Source organism: Antrostomus carolinensis, unplaced genomic scaffold, assembly GCF_000700745.2.
Source record: "Antrostomus carolinensis isolate BGI_N321 unplaced genomic scaffold, ASM70074v2 scaffold30629, whole genome shotgun sequence".
Lineage (NCBI taxonomy): Eukaryota > Metazoa > Chordata > Aves > Caprimulgiformes > Caprimulgidae > Antrostomus > Antrostomus carolinensis.
The window spans coordinates 1-18,745 of record NW_010336932.1 but is presented as its reverse complement, the minus strand read 5'-3'; the positions used below and the strand labels follow the sequence as shown (position 1 = coordinate 18,745).

Here is an 18,745-nt window from a genome sequence, read left to right as displayed (position 1 = left end):
CCTGCCCTGCCAATGGACAGAACCTCTCTGTGACACTTGTGTTGGTGCTTTGACCAGTCTTGAACTATAAAAATAGTTCAAACAATAGCTGACAACAGCTTCTGATGGAGACTGCTTCACACATGTGACCAAGAAAGCTTTCCACTACTATTCAGACTCAATTTCCTTCCCTCCACCCTTCCCTTTTAGTCTCCAAATAACTTCCAGCAATATCAACACCTTCTTTCTTGAACAAAATTTTAACAATTCTTCTAAACGGAAATGAACCAGGGAGAAATATCACAGAATCACAGGGGCTGGAAGGGACCTCAGGAGATCATCCAGTCCAACTCCCCTGCTAAAGCAGTTTCCCTACTCCAGGTGGAACAGGAAAGCCTCCAGGTGGGTTTGGAACATCTCCAGAGATGGAGACTCCACACCCTCTCTGGGCAGCCTGTCCCAGGGCTCCGGCACCCTCACAGGAAAGAAGTTTTTCTTTAAGTTTGTCTGGAACTTCCAGTTTGTACCCACTGCCCCTTGTCCTGTCATCAGCCACCACTGTCTGGCCCCATCCACTTGGCCCCCACATTTCAGATATTTATAGACATTGACCAGATCCCCTCTCAGGCTGCTCTTCTCCAGGCTGAACAGTCCCAGCTCTCTCAGCCTCTCCTCGTTAGGCAGATGCTCCAGGCCCCTCATCATCTTTGTGGCCTCCACTGGACCTTTATGGCCCTCCACTGGATCTATGTTTCAATAAAGACTGAGTGAAAAAGCTGAAGAGGGATTTTAGCATACTAACTGCTTTAATTGAGACGGGACCACCTTTTCCATTAGCTGTTAAGTCACCTGTCCTGTAGGCAGCTGTAGTTTGTAGGGTTTTATTTTATACTGTGCTACTTGGACTACCCTGCTGCAGGTTTCCAGCTGAACAGGCTAGATGTCATGCACCAGCAGATACGTGTGGCCTGAAGTACTTACACAATCCAGTCCACTGCTAATATCAAGGAGAGATCGTTGGTCGGAAGTCCGATGGCCTCCAAGATGATGGCGATGGTGAGGACTCCTCCGGCTGGGATCCCAGCTGCACCCACGCTGGACGCAGTAGCTGTCACACTGCAAATCAATTTGTGTACCCAGTTAGCAGGAGCTCTGCAGCACTCCTCTCCTACATTGACGTCAACACTCTTCCCAGCTATGGGAATTGTAAACAAACTCTACAGCATGGGACACACAGATCATTTGCTTCCCAGGCAAACCCTTTCCTGCCTGTCACAAGGACAGAGCACAGTTGCTCAGCAGGTATCCACAGCAGCTACCAAAGCAGTGGCTCTGTGTTTAATACCATGATTGGCTTTTCAGAAAAAAAAACCCTACAAAAACAAACCAACCAAACAAAAAACCCCAACCAACACAACTATATCCTGCTGCCTTACTAATAGATCCATTTCCAAGCCATGTATCAGTTCTAATACGCTGAGTACGTTGTATCTCCTGGCCCCAAATGTATAAAGGTAAAACTTACATGGTACTGTCCCTTGTGTCTTGTTTGCATTCAAACACAGACCCTAAATCAGGGGCTGGAAACCTGTGGTGCACGTGCTGTAGACATGGACCACGCGCTTTTTCACATGTAGATGTCTACAACTGAGTTTTCCTTGGGTTATCGCTGCATAATCCTCAGGCCTGTGTTAAACACCTGATTTACTAAGTGTACCTGAAAGGCTAATTTGGCCATTTGCAAAGAAAACAGTGCCCCAGCCCTGCCTTAAATAGACAAACAATATATTGGGAAATGCAATAAGGAAGGAAATAAAATGTGGCCAAGGAGAGTAAAAAAAATGCCAGGAACTGGCCGTAGGAGGCACCTGGTGGATACAGCTATGGCTTCTCTGCACAGTGAGGGGCTAGAACTCCTTGTAGGATCCTCACTTCAGGGATTTTGAGGAGGGAAATGAAGAGAATGACACTTCATGGGATATAAGAGGATATTCCAGGCATGGAGGGGAGAGAGTGGTAGAGAAGGAGGCAGGCAGGACTGAGGTGGTGGAGGGGATAATGGAGCAAAGCAGTCAGGAGTGTGATCTGGGAAGCTAGCGATGCGATGGTAGGAGGGGCAGAGATAAGCAGCAGCAGAGTCTTTAGTATAAAATTGATACATAAGGAACTGAGGAGCTAGCAGGAGGATTTTCTAAGACATCCAGAGGGGGAATCAGGGGTAGCTTTCTGGGTAGAGCAGCACGCCTCAATTACCCAGCTTAATGGTGAGTGGAGGGTGGGGGAGTGAGAAGCTTAAGGAAGGAGAGGAATTTTGTGTGAGGAACAGCTTTAAACAGCTCAAAGTCTGTTTCAGAATTCAATTACCCCTCCCAGGTTCCACCTTTTATTAAACTGAGATTCTGGCAAATCTTATAAAGCTTGAAAGACTCCATCCTTTAATCACTCTATAATTATGTTTCATAGCAGTTTGCAAGCTTTAGGTCAGAGATGTGGAATGCAAACTGCTAGCTATTAACAGAGAGACCACAGGCTTGAATGTGTTTTGGGGGCCAGAAGGATGTGGTTGCAATAGAGAGCAACTTACAGAATCGTGAAGATTTGCCCAGGGTTGAGGTCAACATTGTTCAGCTGAGCAATAAACACAGCTGCCATGCACTGAAAAATAGCAGCACCATCCATGTTCACCGTCGCCCCGATAGGAAGGATAAACCTGCTGATCCTCTTGTCGACTCCATTGTTCTCCTCGATGCATTTGATCATCGACGGGAGAGTGGCTGAGCTAGAAACAGAGAGCAGAGAAAAATCAAACACAAAGCACCAGGCTGCACTGAATGGCAGGTCAATCTCTCATGGCTTTCATGTTTCTAACATGCTGCAGGCAGGACTGTCAAGACAACGATGCCATTTTATAGTCCCTCCCTGTCAGGATAGCAATGAGACACCCTCGTTGTTGGGTCTTGAGCAGCAGGATTTAATAATCTGCTTCCATTCAGAAAGAGTTGATAAGGACTGAACTCCCAGATGCAAGAACTCAGGACTTAACACAGCACACAGCCTAACAGGGTCTCAAAATCAAGTCTCAAACCACAAAAATACATCCAGCAGATGCCAAGTTAAACACAAGAGATGAAACAGCAATCTCTGTTAATGTTGTACTAGTACCTTCAAAAAATGAACAAACAATTAAAAAAAACCCACCCCACACTGTAGGATTTATTTATTGCATTATAAATTACATGGTTTTATTCATAAACCCTCTTATGTACTTCAGCTCCTGAAACAAGCATGCATCTGCTTTTGGAGATGGCCTGAAATTATTTTATATAGTTATGATATTTGATCAGGTGTTTGCTGCTTGAGAAAAGTGTAAATGACATGCCTGATAGTTTGGTTATGACAAATAAAAGCTGATCAGGCCAGATCTTTGAAATCAATAACGTTAAGTCCCTTTACACTAGCTAATAAGTCTGCTCTGCTCCTGCAAAATTAGTCTAAACTTGTTCCACACCCTTCTAGACTTGGAGAACTAAAGTGTCTTGGGACAAAGTCCCTCACTACTGACAATCACTTTACTTAAAATGGAAAGGACAGCTGTCAGAATGTTTTTAAGGCAAATACTTTCACCTTTTCCTCCAAAAATCTCCAACTCAGCACCATGCTACAGTCCCAATATTTTGAGGAATTGTTTTTAACAGCTGACAATCAGTAGGTGCTGTGTGGCAGGCTGCTGACAGCAGTGAGAGCCTCTACGCTCAGAAGTCTCTTTTTGCAACCTCAGGAACAATATTCACTCCTAAAACTCACCACAGTTTGGTGTCGGGATATAATCAGTTTACAGTGACAAATCTAACTGGGCTATAATCCCAAAAGAAGCACAGAAACCCACCTGGAGCAAGTGGCAAAAGCAGTGGTAAGTGGTGTGATAAGTCCTAAGAGAAAACGATACGGATTTTGACGTGTGGATGCAAAATAAATAAGCGGCAGAATGATTCCTCCGTGGATGAAGTGGCCCAGAATAGAGGCAAAGATGTATTTTCCCAGGCTGGTCACCAGAAGCACAATATCTTCCATTTCCACGATCTTGCTCCCAACAAGGAACATAATGCCAATAGGTACATACCTGTGTGAAGAAATACTGCCTGTCATTAAGTAGAATCAAAAATTAAATACAATCAAAAAGCCTTGAGAAACATGCTGTTCCCTGTCCTGGAGATAACATTCTTCTAAAGAATGTGCTGCCTCTCCTGAAGGGTAGCACCTTATTCACCACACACACAGGTCAAGGAAATTTGGAAGTCCTCTCTAACACTCTTGCTTAGTGGAAGGCAAGCAGCCAAACTGAAAAAGCTTTGTTCACCTAGGCCCTCAAAGACACAGCTCGGAGAGTGTCGAAGGGAAGCCAAGTGGGAAGCAGAAATGCTGGCAGAAGCTATCAGGATAAGACCCCGGTGCGGAGTTTTCATCCATCAGAGAGGAAGGCAGGCAAAGACCTAAAGCTAAAGTCACTGCTGAAGGAACAGCAGATGGTAGGAAAGAAAAAGGAGCAGTATCATAGAATCACAGATTGGTTTGGGTTGGAAGGGACCATAAAGCTCATCCAGTTCCAACCCCCCTGCCAGCAGCAGGGACACCTTCCACTAGACCAGGTTGCTCAAAGCCTCATCCAACCTGGCCTTCAACACTTCCAGGGAGGAGCAGCCACAGCTTCTCTGGCCAACCTGGGACACTGTCTCACCACCCTCACACCAAAGAATTTCTTCCTCACATCTCATCTCCATCTCCCCTCTGCCACTTTCAAGCCATCACCCCTTGTTCTGTCACTCCCTGCCCTTGCCCAAAGTCCCTACCAAGCCTTCCTAGAGCCCCTTCAGGTACTGGGAGGCCGCTAGAAGATCTCCCTGGAGCCTTCTCTTCTCCAGGCTGAACAGCCCCAACTCTCTCAGCCTGTCCTCATAGGAGACTGGATCATGTCATGGATCATGTCACTGGAGCAGAGAAAGGGGTGGAAGAGTAGGATCTTACACATGTGGTGACTACCAGCAGAAGTATGAAGTTAGGTCATTAAAACGGTAGACATACTGGCTGCCAACATAGCAGTGTAGGAATGAAAAAGCTATGTCTGTACCAGAGAGCTCAGCTAAAGGCTGCTGATGCACATGCCAAAGATAGCAATTAACTCTGCTATTTGCCTACAAAGATTAAGTTAAATGATCAGGCTTCCAGAGCTTCCCTCAAGCCAGCAGCCACGTTCATTCCTACGCCTCCTATGTAGAAACATGCCACGTACACCTACGTTCCTATGCCTCCTATCTAGAAACATGCCACGTCTTAGGACACCAATGTTTGTTTGAGGTTTGCTTTGTCAGGAACCCTTGGAGCTGCTCCAGGGGAAGGGCCACCTGCAGGCCACAGCCACACCTCTGGTCCCAGCAGCGCAGCTGGAAACAGCCCTGAAAGGACAGAACTGCCTTTGGACCTACAGCACAATGGCTACTCAGTGTCCTGCAGGAATCACTTCAGGTCCAGGGTCAGTTCCTCTGAAGGTCTACTTGGGATGTCTGTGTCTGAGTACTTCTGCTGATGCTGTCCATGCTCCATTCATTTCTGCTTCTAAGATTAAGAAATACTAAAAGATCACCCACCTCTCCAAAACCCTGCCCTGGGCACACACATAACCACAAAAGATCTGCCTGTACGTGTCAGGAATAAAGAATGTTTTTTCTCCCACTCTCCTCTCCAATCCAATGCCCATGTTTGGAGATGCTGGTCTGTGGAGTCAGGATGAACTTCAGAAGGTTTGGCTAAGCGTGCAAAGGTTTGGAAAGGTGGGCAAGCTTTAAGGTTGCTCAGATCACTCACTTCTTTCCTAACCTGCTTCTCCCTCAGTGGTTCTGCAGCTCCTCTGTTCTGTGCAGACAGCACATCCCTATGTCTCAGATCAATGTGAACATCCCCTCTCTGACCTCCCTTGGCCAAACATCTAGGGTGGCCTGTTGAACCTTCCCCACTTAGCCTCTGCCAATGCTGTGACACACTGCCTTTCAACTACACCTCTGAGCACCCCAATTAGCCAGATGTACCTGAGCCCTGGTCCTGCACGAGCTCTGCAAGCATGAACACTGGATTCAGAGCTGACACTGGACCCCTCCCCTTGAAGTGGGAAGCTGGAGGAACTGAAAGTTGAGATCAAAGTGCTGCTAAACACCAGAGCAGCTGTTGAATGGGACTAGATGTGAGCTCAAGCTGCCTCTTCTCTTGGTAGCATGATTTCAGTCATTCCAAAGTATCCTCTGGGAAGTACATGCAGCTTGGACAGGCTTTGAATAAATAGCAGAACGACACAAGAGCTTTAAGGAAGGAAAGAGAACAAGTAAGGGCTACAGTTAACTGCAGTGTTAAGAGTCAGCTGTGGTCTCGATAATCCACACAGTAAAGGATTACATACCAACTGATTGGCTTGAAGTGTTAGCACTGTAATCAGCTGAATACACGAACTGCCTCTTACCAGTATTCAGTGTCCAAGGAATTACACTCAAGAGTAAAAGACTTAAGCTGCTTTGAGACTTTTAATTTTTCAATCCCTTATGACAGCAACTAACACTAAGATCTGCCTGTGGTAAAATCAAGTGTTTTGTTAAAACCTTTCTGCTACTTAGAGGAAGGAAAATAGTAGGAATGAAAAATGGAGAATGAAGGGAAAAAAAAATACCTCTGCTAAGGTAAGATTATAGCCTTTCCAACAGCTTTGGAAAGGGATTTGAGAAATGTCCCACTGTTAATTTGTTTGCTAGTTGTCCTTCAGAATATTTTTATTTTTGCACATGAGGTATTAGTGCTGTTGGTTTCACAGGAGCAGCCCAGACCCATTTGGCTGCACAAGAACAGCCATGATACTGCTCTGAGATCCAGATTCATCCTACCTGCCAGAAAACCTGGTCAGGAGGCTGGTCCTACCCCAGCTTAGGTGGCCTGAACTACTCTCTAGAGGTGCCTGCCTCCTCCAACACTGGTTTGCTGTCTAGTGAGAAAGTTTAGTGCACTCCACTTCGTAACAGACAGGCTTTTTTTGGTGCCAAAAGCTTTGTGAGATCAGTCAGAGCAACATTCACCTCATAAATGTGCCTGGACTCCAGGGAAGTAAGTGAAACAATGGATTTGTTCATTAATAGGCAAATAAACAACCAACCTTAGGAAACACCTCCCCTCAGGGATGTGAAATGGAAAAGAGAAGCAAGGGAGAAGTAAGCACAAACTGGAAAGAAACAGCTGATCACTCTGCTAGTAACGTTAGTTCCTGCTTCACCCAAGAAAAAGAAAGAGACCTTAGAAGAGGATGGGAGGTTTAAAGATCCACTGTGTAACTCAGGCTTTGCTGATAACAATGACAAAACACTCAACAGCCAGCCCTACTGTTTCTGTAGGATGGAGAGCACAGCCCTGGAGACTGTACAAAGGGACGGAGGTTCTCCATCACCCTTTGATGCAAGTGGACAGATGGGGCTCTCTATTCATACACTCAACAGGGTTTCTCTCAAACCAGTGAGTGGGCTACCTTCTGATCTCCTCAGGTATCTTTCAGGTCAATACAAGTAACCTTTTGACCAACAGAAGGAAGCTACCAGTAGGATTTCAGTTATGCACTGCATTTGTAAGTGCACTCCAAGCACAAACATCACTGGCCTTCACATGACTATGTTCCTCACATGCTCATGTCTCCTTCATTCATTCAAGGCCAGTGCCTTTAGGCACATGATGGCAGCTAGCCATGGGCTTATACTGCTTTGAAATGAAAAGTCTCCTTCCCACTAATCATCAAAAAGGAGTATTGGAGAGGATTTTTAAGCAACCCTCTGAAGTGTTCCAGACTGATACCTTAAGCTATGTGTGACTGTCTAATTAAAAGGCACAAGCAAGAAGAAAAGACCCCATCATGTGACACCATGACATTCACTTTTGCTGTGATGAGGGACCTGGTAGGAAAAAAACTGGAGAAATGGCGAGATTCCTGAACTGAGGATAATATGTACTGCAGACGTATCTGCAGTCACACACTTACCACATAATCCAGGAAACCAAGACCATAGTTGCCTCATTGAATGAATTAAAGAAGCGGATCAGATCTTCCCCTTCCGGGCCAAGCTTTTTCAGGGCCACTCCTAAAACCAGAGCAAACAGCACCAGTCCCAGGATATTCATCCCCTCAATCTCAGTACCAACAGGGACCTGTAGAGGCAAAAAAGACAGCTTGTTAGATGCCAGACTGGCACAAAAGGGTCACCTCGTTTTGTTGCTGCCTGACTGATCTGAAATCAATAAGCAAAACCTTATTTTGGGAAGGAAGAATCTATTTTGTTGAAGAGAAACAAAGAAGATCTGGACACAGTCCAGATACAAACCTCTTTAGTGATGAGCTGACACAGATTCACTGGAGAAGGAAAAGGGTCTGCCACTACTCATACCCTTCAATACAACATGTGTGCTCCCAGTGACCTTACCAGGAAACCTCTCCAGTTTACCCAGGACAAACTCCACTGCAGATGTGAAACAGCACGGGCATCAATCACACATGAGTGGTTTAAAGGCTGAAACCTTCCTCCCTGTTCCCCTGTGAAGGGAATATGGGTATGGGAGAGACCACAAGTACAAATGGCAGAAACTGGTGACATGGACTTCCTAGCTCTGCATCATTTACTGTCAGCACTATGATATTCTACTGCCTAAACAAATCATACCTACAAGAAGCTTGCAGCGGTCTGGCCCAAAACATGCTCTTATTTCCTGACACCTCTGATGGGAATCTGCTCCCAGAAACTGCCAACTCCATCACTTCAGTGCAGTATTTACACCAAGGTGAAAACCACAAGGAAACAACCAATGTTATGAAACAGAAAGGGGGGAGAAGGGCAGAGAAAGGTAGCAAACCATGGAAACATATTCATCTGTCCACGTCAGCTGCGGGAGATACAGAGAGAACAGAAGGAATACCTGTTCCCCTTCTCAGAAATCATGTGGCTGTGTGGTAAAAGTAAGAGGATAAAAACAAGATCCACCTATTGACAAAAACTAGTCTGCTCTGCTGGTCCTTCATGGTTTGTTTCTCAAAGAGAGCTGGAGCTTGTTTGGCAATGTAGTATTGTATGAACTGAATGAGTGTTCTTGTGGCTACATAAAAATATAATTCTTTTGACAAACTGGTTTGTTTTTCCCCCCCCCCAACTTGGCAGTACAAGCTCAACATGTCAAATTGCTGTTTTATTTGGAAGGGCTTCTAAAACAGATTAGGTTTTTTGTACAAGTTTTGGCCTTGTGGCTAGTTTAAGTAGACACTAGCTCAACACTAGGAAAGAAAAATATATTCTGAGCTAAAAGCTTGAAATGAATATTAACTAAAGAACTTGGGATACTGATCTGCTAAATCTGACAAATCCAGTCTGCTTGAGATGGTGTTTTTGTTGGAAGTATACTGCTGAACTGGACAGTCTCTTAGTGGCAGGTGGAAACTAAGTACTGCAGTGAAGGAGATAAAACATAAATCATATACAAAAGCACGAAGGCTAAAATGCTGTTAACAAAAGTGTTTACAAACAATGAAAGTTTGGGTTTTTTTTTTTATTTGCTAGCTATAAAATAATCAGATATAGGATCTGCAATTTTGTATAGCAGTTGCTTGTGCAGGGCTAAGTTGTCAGTATTTATTTGATTTCCGATGGAAAGAATTGAAAACATGTCCAGGATATTAAGAATGGGGCGCAGTATGTCTCCAGAGACACCTGAAAAAATGTGCTGTTTTCTCCACACACAGCAACACTTTTCTGTCTGGAGAGTTTTGTCTCTATCCTGTTTTGTGAGCCTGAAAGCCCTAAACTCTTCTGCAGTTAGAAAAGTTAAGACAAAAACCAAATTACACCCTCCTATTAATTGAATAAATTGTCTGTGTACATGGCATGCACATGATTTTCTATTTTTCACTTCTGTTGGTAAAGCATAACTCCAGGGTAGGAGATAAAGTTTCCTATAAGGCTGAAGAGAGTCTAACAACATTTCAGAGACAATTTATCAGCATCAATGTATGAGTCTCAAATTTTACAACTAATTTATTAGCAGGAAGAAAGTAAATGTGTAGTAAAATAAAGCTGTCGTGTCATTTCATCTAAACCAAAGCTTTCTCCGGGAAATATCAACTTGGGCAAAATGTGAACACTTTTACAGCAGAAAAGAACCACTTACTTCATTCACATGGAGTGAATGCAACACTTTTTCATTTTGACACAACTTTTCACCTTGTGGTTTTTGTTTGGTTAGTTGGTTGGGTTTTTTTTAACTTGTTAACTTAGAGTTTAACTGATACAAGGCTAATATGAAAAGTTCAGCTGGGAACAGAATTATCATAATCAGCCCAAACTTTTTACACACACACACACACACAAAAATCTTAAAAACACCAAATGCTCTTTTGTTTTGATTCTCATTCAGAAAAAAAATAGAAATCAAGCTGTGCTATGGAACAGAAAGTGCCCAGCATCCTGACCTGGATGTTAATGGGAGGGAATTTCATGATACTACTTTATAATGATGTTTTGCAAAGCATCTCCACCCTTTAAACTCCTTCTACTGGAGATTTGCTTCTCAAACTCATTAAATGCAACAGTGTGAGCCTGAAGCCCAACAACCTGCTGCTGTTTGGGCTTCTCACAGATCTAGTCCCAGGAACGAGGCAGACGCGTACTGAATCTCCAAGAGGATTGCTGTGTAAGGCTCACAGAGCAGGACGCAGCTTGGGAGGCACGCAGGAGAACTGTGGGCAGAGCTCCTTCTGCTCAATTTGGAAGGTCACTAGAGAAGTTCAGGGCTCTTCTAGGTCATTCAGGCCCCACAAGCATCAGCCCCTCCACCTTCTCCAGAGCTATGGGTGCCAAAGGCTTGTCAAATTTTGTTCTTGGGAAGCTAAAGGAGGGCGAGAGATATTAGCATCTCCAGTTAGCTACAGCCAGGACACAAGTGGCTTCTTGTCTTTCATCTTAACCTCCACATAACTTGTGCATAACTTGGCCAATTCTCCTCAAACTCCCCTAAACCTCTCCAGAATGACAATACATGGAGTTTAGTCTCCATCCACCCTCAGAGATGTGTCTCTCCACCTTGTTCCTGGCATTCATTACCATCACTGCTGCTGCTGTTCTCCAAGTGTTCACACTTACTAGTCCCTCAAGCCTAGCTCTTGTGATCTGTGGACCCCTGAATTCTTAGTGACCAGAGGGAGGACCCTGCACACAGCCACCAAAAACTTTGGAGCTGTTTCCTTCTATTCACTGTCATCCTGCCAACCCCTTTCAGGCCTTGCTCTCCCTTTCACCATCTTAAGCCAATTTCTTTACAACACATGACATTCACTATCGCCTCCCGTCGCCGCAGATGTACGCAGAAGGTGCATCATTTGCACGGGGTAGTAACTTACTACAAGAAATTGCTCCCTGCAAATCAAGGGGGCAATCTGCAGCGTTCAGGGAACGGCACCTCCTTGCAGCACAATATGGAAAGGGTCCAGCAGTAAATCCTCAGCGGAAGATCTTCTCCATCCCAGCCTCTAAAGCTGGCAGATGCCGAACAGCCTTTTTGTACGTTAACAGAAGAGTGCATCACCCCAAAGGAGCTGCCAAACCAAGCAGCATTGTAGACACCAAACAAAAACAGCTTTCATGAGAGCTTTGTTCCTAGGAGGCATTATTGTTTGCTTGAAATTATGTGCTCTGGTAGGAAGATTCATGGAGCTTGGTCCTTGAATCTCTCTGAAGATCCTATTGGGTTTTTTTTAGCTCTTGAAACAAATGGCTTATCGAGGAAACGACTGCTGGCATTAAGCTGTCCCAGTAGTAGGTGGCTGAAAAGAAAATGCAGCCATGTGATGGGAGGAAGAAGAGCCATCACCGGTTTGTATATTTTTACTGCTGCCACAAGAGGAACTCAGAGTCCCCCACAGCCTCCCTGTGCTGCAGATGGGGAACTGAGATAGCTCATGCCCCAGGAAGCCTTGCTGCCGAAGAGACAGAGAGGATGTAGGCGTAAAAGGTAGGTAAACACGAGGGGAGCACGTGAAACAACAAAAAGGACGTGGCTGAGCAGACATCTACGTGCCTGAGTATTCATACCATCAGCAAAAGAAGACAGGACCTATTAACCAGTGGTGGGGAAAAAACAGAAAATTTTGCTCTATACTATTCATATGAAAGTAGAAGGAAAACATTTCTCCTCTTCAATCAAATATTCTGCTGGTGAAAGAAAACGTTAAGATAGGAACATCAACTTCTTTCCCTGGAACCCAACTTCTATTGCTATGATATCTATAATACTTATTATCCAAAAATCATACTCTTCTTTTCCAAACTTAATCCTCATCTCTCCATAAATAACACGGGCAGAGCAGTACTGAAACAGAGCTAACAAAAGTGAGATGATGCTTTCTTGTTATTTGGTCCGCTGTTCCCTACAGACAGTAGGGCGTCTTCTGGAATTAAAGAAACTCAGCTCTGGTTTTGCTCCAACAACTGAAGAAAAGTTTTGGAAAAATAATAGCAAAAATAACCTTTACATCATAACCACTGGCAAAAACAAGCACCGGTGACAAATTCAGAGTATTTTTTGTCTGATATTGCATCAAACAGGAGTCTGATAAGTGGGAAAAGGAAAGAAGAAAACTGATATAGATTCTCCTGTTTTAAATTGCCAAATGATGCTTGCTTATCTCTGGAGGAAGAGTGATGGCTTTGAACAAGCATTTAAAAAGTATTTGACGGTCAAGCCTGTGTCTTAGAGTCTTCAGAGTGGTCTGGGTTGGGAGGGACCTTAAAGCTCATCCAGTTCCAACCCCCTGCCAGCAGCAGGGACACCTTCCACTAGACCAGGTTGCTCAAAGCCTCATCCAGCCTGGCCGAGAACACTTCCAGGGAGGAGCAGCCACAGCTTCTCTGGCCAACCTGGGACACTGTCTCACCACCCTCACACCAAATAATTTCTTCCTCACATCTCATCTCCATCTCCCCTCTTCCAGTTTCAAGCCATCACCCCTTGTTCTGTCACTCCCTGCCCTTGGCCAAAGTCCCTCCCCAGCCTTCTTGTCCAATAGATATGGTTGACCCTGACCCATGCTTGGTTGCCAAGTAGCCCCCATCAAACTTGTTACTGAAGATGAATAAGACTCTTACTCACCTTTCATGTACCCCTGCTGAAATGAAGAACAACTCTACACTCTGTAAGCAAGCACACGTGTCTAAGTGTGCGCTGTTACTGCCTTTCACACTCAACTTGGATTTTAGTGGCACAAAGCTGCACGGGCATGTACTGCCTGAGGATATAATGGTGTGAGAAGAGAACCTGCTCTTTTTGGGATCACATGGGCCTTCTGCAGTCACTGCCACACATCCATGTCAGACTTGGACTAAGGCAATCTTACAGGTACAGGCAGATGGAGCTACCTTCTTCCCCAGTGACACCGCTCACCGTGTGATAGCAGGCTCCTAGGCAAGGGCTGACTTTTCCCCTCCTCAGTTCTTGTGCCATCCAAGTCCCCTGTGACCCTTGGCTCCAGGGCTGGTGAAAGTTCAGCCTGTCAGCTGAAAGCAGAGTTCGGAAACACGCTGTTCTGCCTCACCTGCTCACACACCGTGCATGGCGAGGGGAAGATAATGAGGCCAGTGCTTCCTGTGCTCAGGGATATGCTCCAGAGTTCCTCTGGATGAGCACAAACTGCTTTTTCCTTGATGGTTTTACAGACTGGTGTGCAAGCCCCAGCCAAGCCCTTCCATGATAAATACAACCAAGTCTCTTTGCCCAAGGGGCAATTCAAATCATATTAAAAATAGAGTAACCCAACATTCAATAATGATCTCAAATAGTCAAAACAAGCCTAAGAAATAGCAAATAACCCTGAAAGTCACTCCCAATCTCAGATCTGTCTCCCCAAAATCCCCTGAAAGCACATGAGATACTTCATTTGGAGCAAGGTGACACACCACAGGCTGGGATGCTGGGTCTGTTTCATAGCGTGTTGCCTGTAAGACAACAGTAATTATTGCTGGACCTGCAATACGTTGGCTCTGGCCAATAATAAAGATGTTTGATAGCCCCATGCTGCAGTAGAAATGCCACTCAACAGGATATGGAGCATCTCTGGAAGTCCTACAAGCTACATATGGAAGATAACATTCTTCCACCTCAGCTACACCTGCAAATTAAGTTCCTTTTTGATGCCATTGCAATAACAGCCTATTTGTAATGTTCTGTCTATAATTTTTATTCCTTCACACCACTTGTTACTGCTTCAAACAAAATTTCAGCAGCATGGCAACAAGAAAAAATTCTCAACCAACCTCTTTCTTTTTTTAAAAGAACCTTAAGTAGCAGAAAAAAAAGCTCATTCTCTCCAAAATGTTAATGAAGAGTAAGGTTTAAGGGACATATTCAGCCAGCCTGATGCTATTTAATTCCAAGTCTACAGAAAGTTATTTGCAAACGTTAGGCAGAGTAACTAATCAAAACTGAGATCAAGTGAGACCAGCTCTAAGAAAGCATGGTCTAAAAATAAGATCTCAAGGGTCAGGTCAGTTGAACCCAACTCTCTTATCCATCGTAGCTTTCTTGCGTGGCTGTGGGTAACTCATCTGGCTTGTGTGTGTCCCGGTGCCAGGCAAGGAGAAGTACCTGTTTCTTTCCAGTGACTGCTGGAAAGGGTCAAAGACAGCAAAGTGGTCAAATATTACAGTTGACAAGGGTTTGTATAAAAACCTAAGAAGTGATCTTACCTTTTCCCACGTGAGATTTCCAGAGGTAGTGTTTCTGAGCAGCATCTTATATTCTGTCGCATACTGCAGGTAAAACAAACAAACAAACAAACAAAACTACAGTGTTTGCCAATCAGATCATCAATACGACCATACCATAGAATAGTTTGGTTGGAAAAGACCATTATGATCATCTAGTCCAACTGTAAACCTGGCACTGCCAAGTTCACCACTAAAGCATGTCCCCAAGAACCACATCTACACGTCCTTTAGATCATCTAGCATTTCACAAGGAGGAGATGACTGTGAGGAAGAGTTTTTCTGGAGACCATACTATGGAGGTTAACAAGTCTGTCATGCAAGAAAAGTGAGCGACAGCACATGCAGCTTCTTCCCCATGTGGCAACAGAGAAGTGCCCTGTGACCCCCTGAGCTCCCAGGTTCGGGCAGCCACCAAGGAACTCCTCTTTCCTCCAGCCAGATGTTGCTCCCACACCACACTGTCACACTGGCTCCTGCAGTGGCAAGTGGCACTTGAGCTGTTTCAGAGTTAGGAATGGTGAGGCAGGCATTAAAATTGCCAGTAAAATATCTAAAATCTAGGGCAACAGTTGACTTTGATAAATAAGCTAGACACCTCGCAGGAGCAGGGCACTTCTTTGGGCTTGTTTTCTTTAGATATAAAATAGTGGAAAGAGAAGCTCATCAACTTGCCAATTACCTGTGACAAGAGCAGCACAGAGGAAAGGAGGACTTCTTTATTTCATCCCTGAACATGCAGAACCCTGACAATCGAGGTGTCATACAGAATATCCTTTTCTTAATGATATTTTTCTACTGGTCCTATTTTTATTTATGTCATATTGACTTGTACTGTGTTATATATACACACACTCAAAATGGAACTTGATTTTAAGAGTTTGACCTGGGTTTTGATACAAAAGCAAACCAACAGAATACCACGAAGGCAAAAGCCATTATTCTCCTCCTGTATTGTAAAGAATCACTCTGCTCCATAGCAACATTCTCAGTAGTTTCTACCTCAACTTATAAGAACTAAATCAAAATCTTCTTGGAGCCTCACAGCTCCTGTCCATCAGTTTAAATCACATTATATTCTAGTGCCAGTGATCATCCTACAACACTTAGTCCTCTGTTGGAAGAGAAGCTAGGCTCAGCAATTAATCCAGCAAGGGATATAATGGAAAATACCAAATAAAAGCATCAGGCAACAGGTAATGCTTACACACATGGGTGCCTAAAAGTCTTTAGCCTTATCTGTTCTGAGCTGAGCTCCAAGCTGTGTACCCAAGGGTTTCCCAGCTAGCTCCTGCAAAGTGATAAGCAGCCTGGCACAAAGCAGAGCTGCCACTGCTGCCTGACACGGCACCCAAAGTCTAAAAGTTTAAAGGACATTTTTGGTAGAGGTACAAAACATAGGCTAGGAATATGCTTTTTTGTTTGAGGACTATTTTTCAAAACCAAATCATTTGCCATGAAAATTGTATGTGTGATTATGTCAGGTGCTTTTAAAAATCCCACCTACTCTAAGTAAATTAACTTTTAGTATTTTCTACACCATCTTCTAGTCCTTTTTCAAAAACAAGGACAGTCACTTTGTGCACTGCAGTTCACATCCAAAGTCCACACACAACTTACCGTTTGGAAAGCTGCAGCAACAAGATTTGCAGGAAACAGGTTTCTGTAAAACACAAATAAGAAAATTATGTATTTCTTGTAGAACTTCTAAAACGAACACGCCAAGGTGTTTTACTTTCAGAAACATAATTCCTTTTGCAAAGGCAAGCATGTTGGTGTTAGTGAGGTACGTACCACAGAAGATACTCCAGCAGCAGGGAGCAGATGCCTCCAGAGGTATGAATGCCATCTTCTTTTGGTCACCTAAAAAACTCCCTGCTTGTCTGCCACACCTAACTATTCAGGTAGGGACAGACTTGTCAGCCACACCAGCTACAGCAACAGCTTATAGCCTCCAGGGTCAGGCAGATTTTTTAACATTACTCATGTGATTACACTGTGCTCACAGCACCAACGTGAAGGACAATCCAATCAGCAAAATCCACTTAAGAGAGTGGCTTTAACCCTTCAACACAACAAGGTCAGCTTCCCTCAACATCGAGGTAAAGCAGAAGAATGTTGTCTGTAAGGGCTGAAGTGGTTAAATAGCACAGATGAAAGGAAGAAACTCATATGGAAAGTTGCAACATCTGCATTTGGCAGTGCCTTGATAGAGACATGCAAATCAAGCATCATGCTTGTGCTGAGAGGAGAGCATGAAAAGTGATGAGGGACGTACACTTCCACTGGGCATCCAGTGTGTATGTGCATCTATGAAGCAACAAGGACAGCAAAAATGATGAACTGGACAATGCAGGGAAAAAAGTTGCTTCTTGTTATATTTCAGAGTTGTTTTTAATGCTACACTTCCTTTCTCTGCTTATGGTGAGCAAAGAGCATCTGCTCCCCTAGCCAAATGGCAGCTTTTTTTGCTGTGTCAGAAAGCAAAATAGGAATAAAAGTTGATCTCTGGGGTCACGACAGGACCCTAAGCTGGTGAGGGCAGGAAGGCTGGGGGTATGAACTGAAAACATCGCCAGCCAAACGCATCGAGGAGGCACGACAACTCTTACAGTAAGGAAACAAAAGACCTTACCCAGAGCCAGTTAACTGTGGCAAAAAGCATTTGGGTAGCTGCTCCCCATCTGCTGCTCCTTCTCCAAGGAAGCTGCAGCTCCCTCCAGGCTGTGTGTCCTGCTAACCTCCCCCCCTGGTTTTTGCTGCAGTTACCCTGGCAAACAGGATTTTAAACCAGGCTTTCAGCTGTGATCATTCCACGGATGACATGGAAAGCACAAATCCCAACCAGAGCAAGAAAGGGAGCAGCAGAGTCCAATCTGTGAAAGCAACAGGGAGATTAAGATATGGCACAGATAAGGATTTTGGTCTTTTCCATTGCGTAGCTCCCTTATCCTGCCACACAGGGAGGCTTTTCCCACAGCCTTGACAGCAACGTGAAGTACCTGGACCTTCATCACACAAGTGGCTGCTGTAAGAATAATTCAGCTTCTGCAGTCTACGGTCCACTGAGCGGGAAAGAAACAGCAACTTTTTCTCCTTAAAAACTGGCAATACAGCTAATCTGTCTGAAAATAGCAGTGTGTGCTCTAACTCTGCAAAGATGCCCAACAACTGGGCAAATAAGATCAATGGAACAGCTAATGTGCATCAATTCTTGCACAGCTGGAACTCTCTGGTAGATAAAAACCTCACATAAAGTAAAAGCAAACTTATTTTTATCAGGAGTAAAACATCACATATACAAACAGGCCCAGCTCAGTACACAGTTTTAATCAAAACAATAAAACATGCTGTTGGGAAAATGAGGATATTTCATTTCAACTTTCCATAGTAGGATGATTATTTTTTTTAAAAAAAAAGAATTGACTGGATTTTGAAGACGCAAAGAGATTAAAAAAGACTGAAAACCACCCAGAAATTACTTTTTTTTAAAAAAAAAAAATCAGCTTTTCCATCCTGACACAACAAAACCAAAGGAAGCAATCCTAAAACCTAAACAATATGGTTCTCCAACGTTGAAATGTGGCCAAGAAACCAAACCCTCCGTAATTTACACAGTGTGTCAGGCTTGGGCCTCAGTAATTAAACACTAACTTAACTCCAAACATATACTTAAAGTACATACTTGAGCGATGCCAGCAGCCCTGCTACAGCAAGGCAAGGGGCAGGTTCTTGCTCCAAGTGTGAACAGCACTAAAGCTATTCAAATACGAGCACAGAGCAATTATTCTTATTTATCCCTGGAGCACCAGTCGCAGGACTCGACGCTGAGGACAGCAAAGAGCATTTCTGACAATTAAAAAATGTGGATCTCAATTGAACAGCTCAGAAGGAGCTGTGGTTTTGTTCAATCCAGCTCTGAAGCCCTGAGGAGAAGGACCTGGGGTGCTGGT

General features: G+C 44.2%; 1 protein-coding gene across 2 annotated transcripts in view; it reads right to left on the bottom strand.

Moving 5' to 3' along the window:
* Positions 1 to 16,451, bottom strand: part of SLC1A4 (solute carrier family 1 member 4) — a 19,282-nt gene extending 2,831 nt beyond the window's left edge. The window contains exons 1-6 of one of the 2 annotated variants that reach the window (XM_010175050.2): positions 16,413 to 16,451; positions 14,775 to 14,837; positions 8,036 to 8,202; positions 3,866 to 4,099; positions 2,564 to 2,758; positions 961 to 1,095 (exon numbers count right to left, since the gene is read on the bottom strand). In XM_010175050.2, coding sequence (XP_010173352.1) covers positions 961 to 1,095; positions 2,564 to 2,758; positions 3,866 to 4,099; positions 8,036 to 8,202; positions 14,775 to 14,819 — 776 coding nt within the window. In that variant the 5' untranslated portion in view covers positions 14,820 to 14,837; positions 16,413 to 16,451. Of the gene's footprint in view, positions 1 to 960; positions 1,096 to 2,563; positions 2,759 to 3,865; positions 4,100 to 8,035; positions 8,203 to 14,774; positions 14,838 to 16,412 lie in introns of those variants that run through there. The other variant, XM_010175049.1, reaches the window with a different exon arrangement.
* Between the last annotated feature and the right edge of the window lie 2,294 nt (positions 16,452 to 18,745).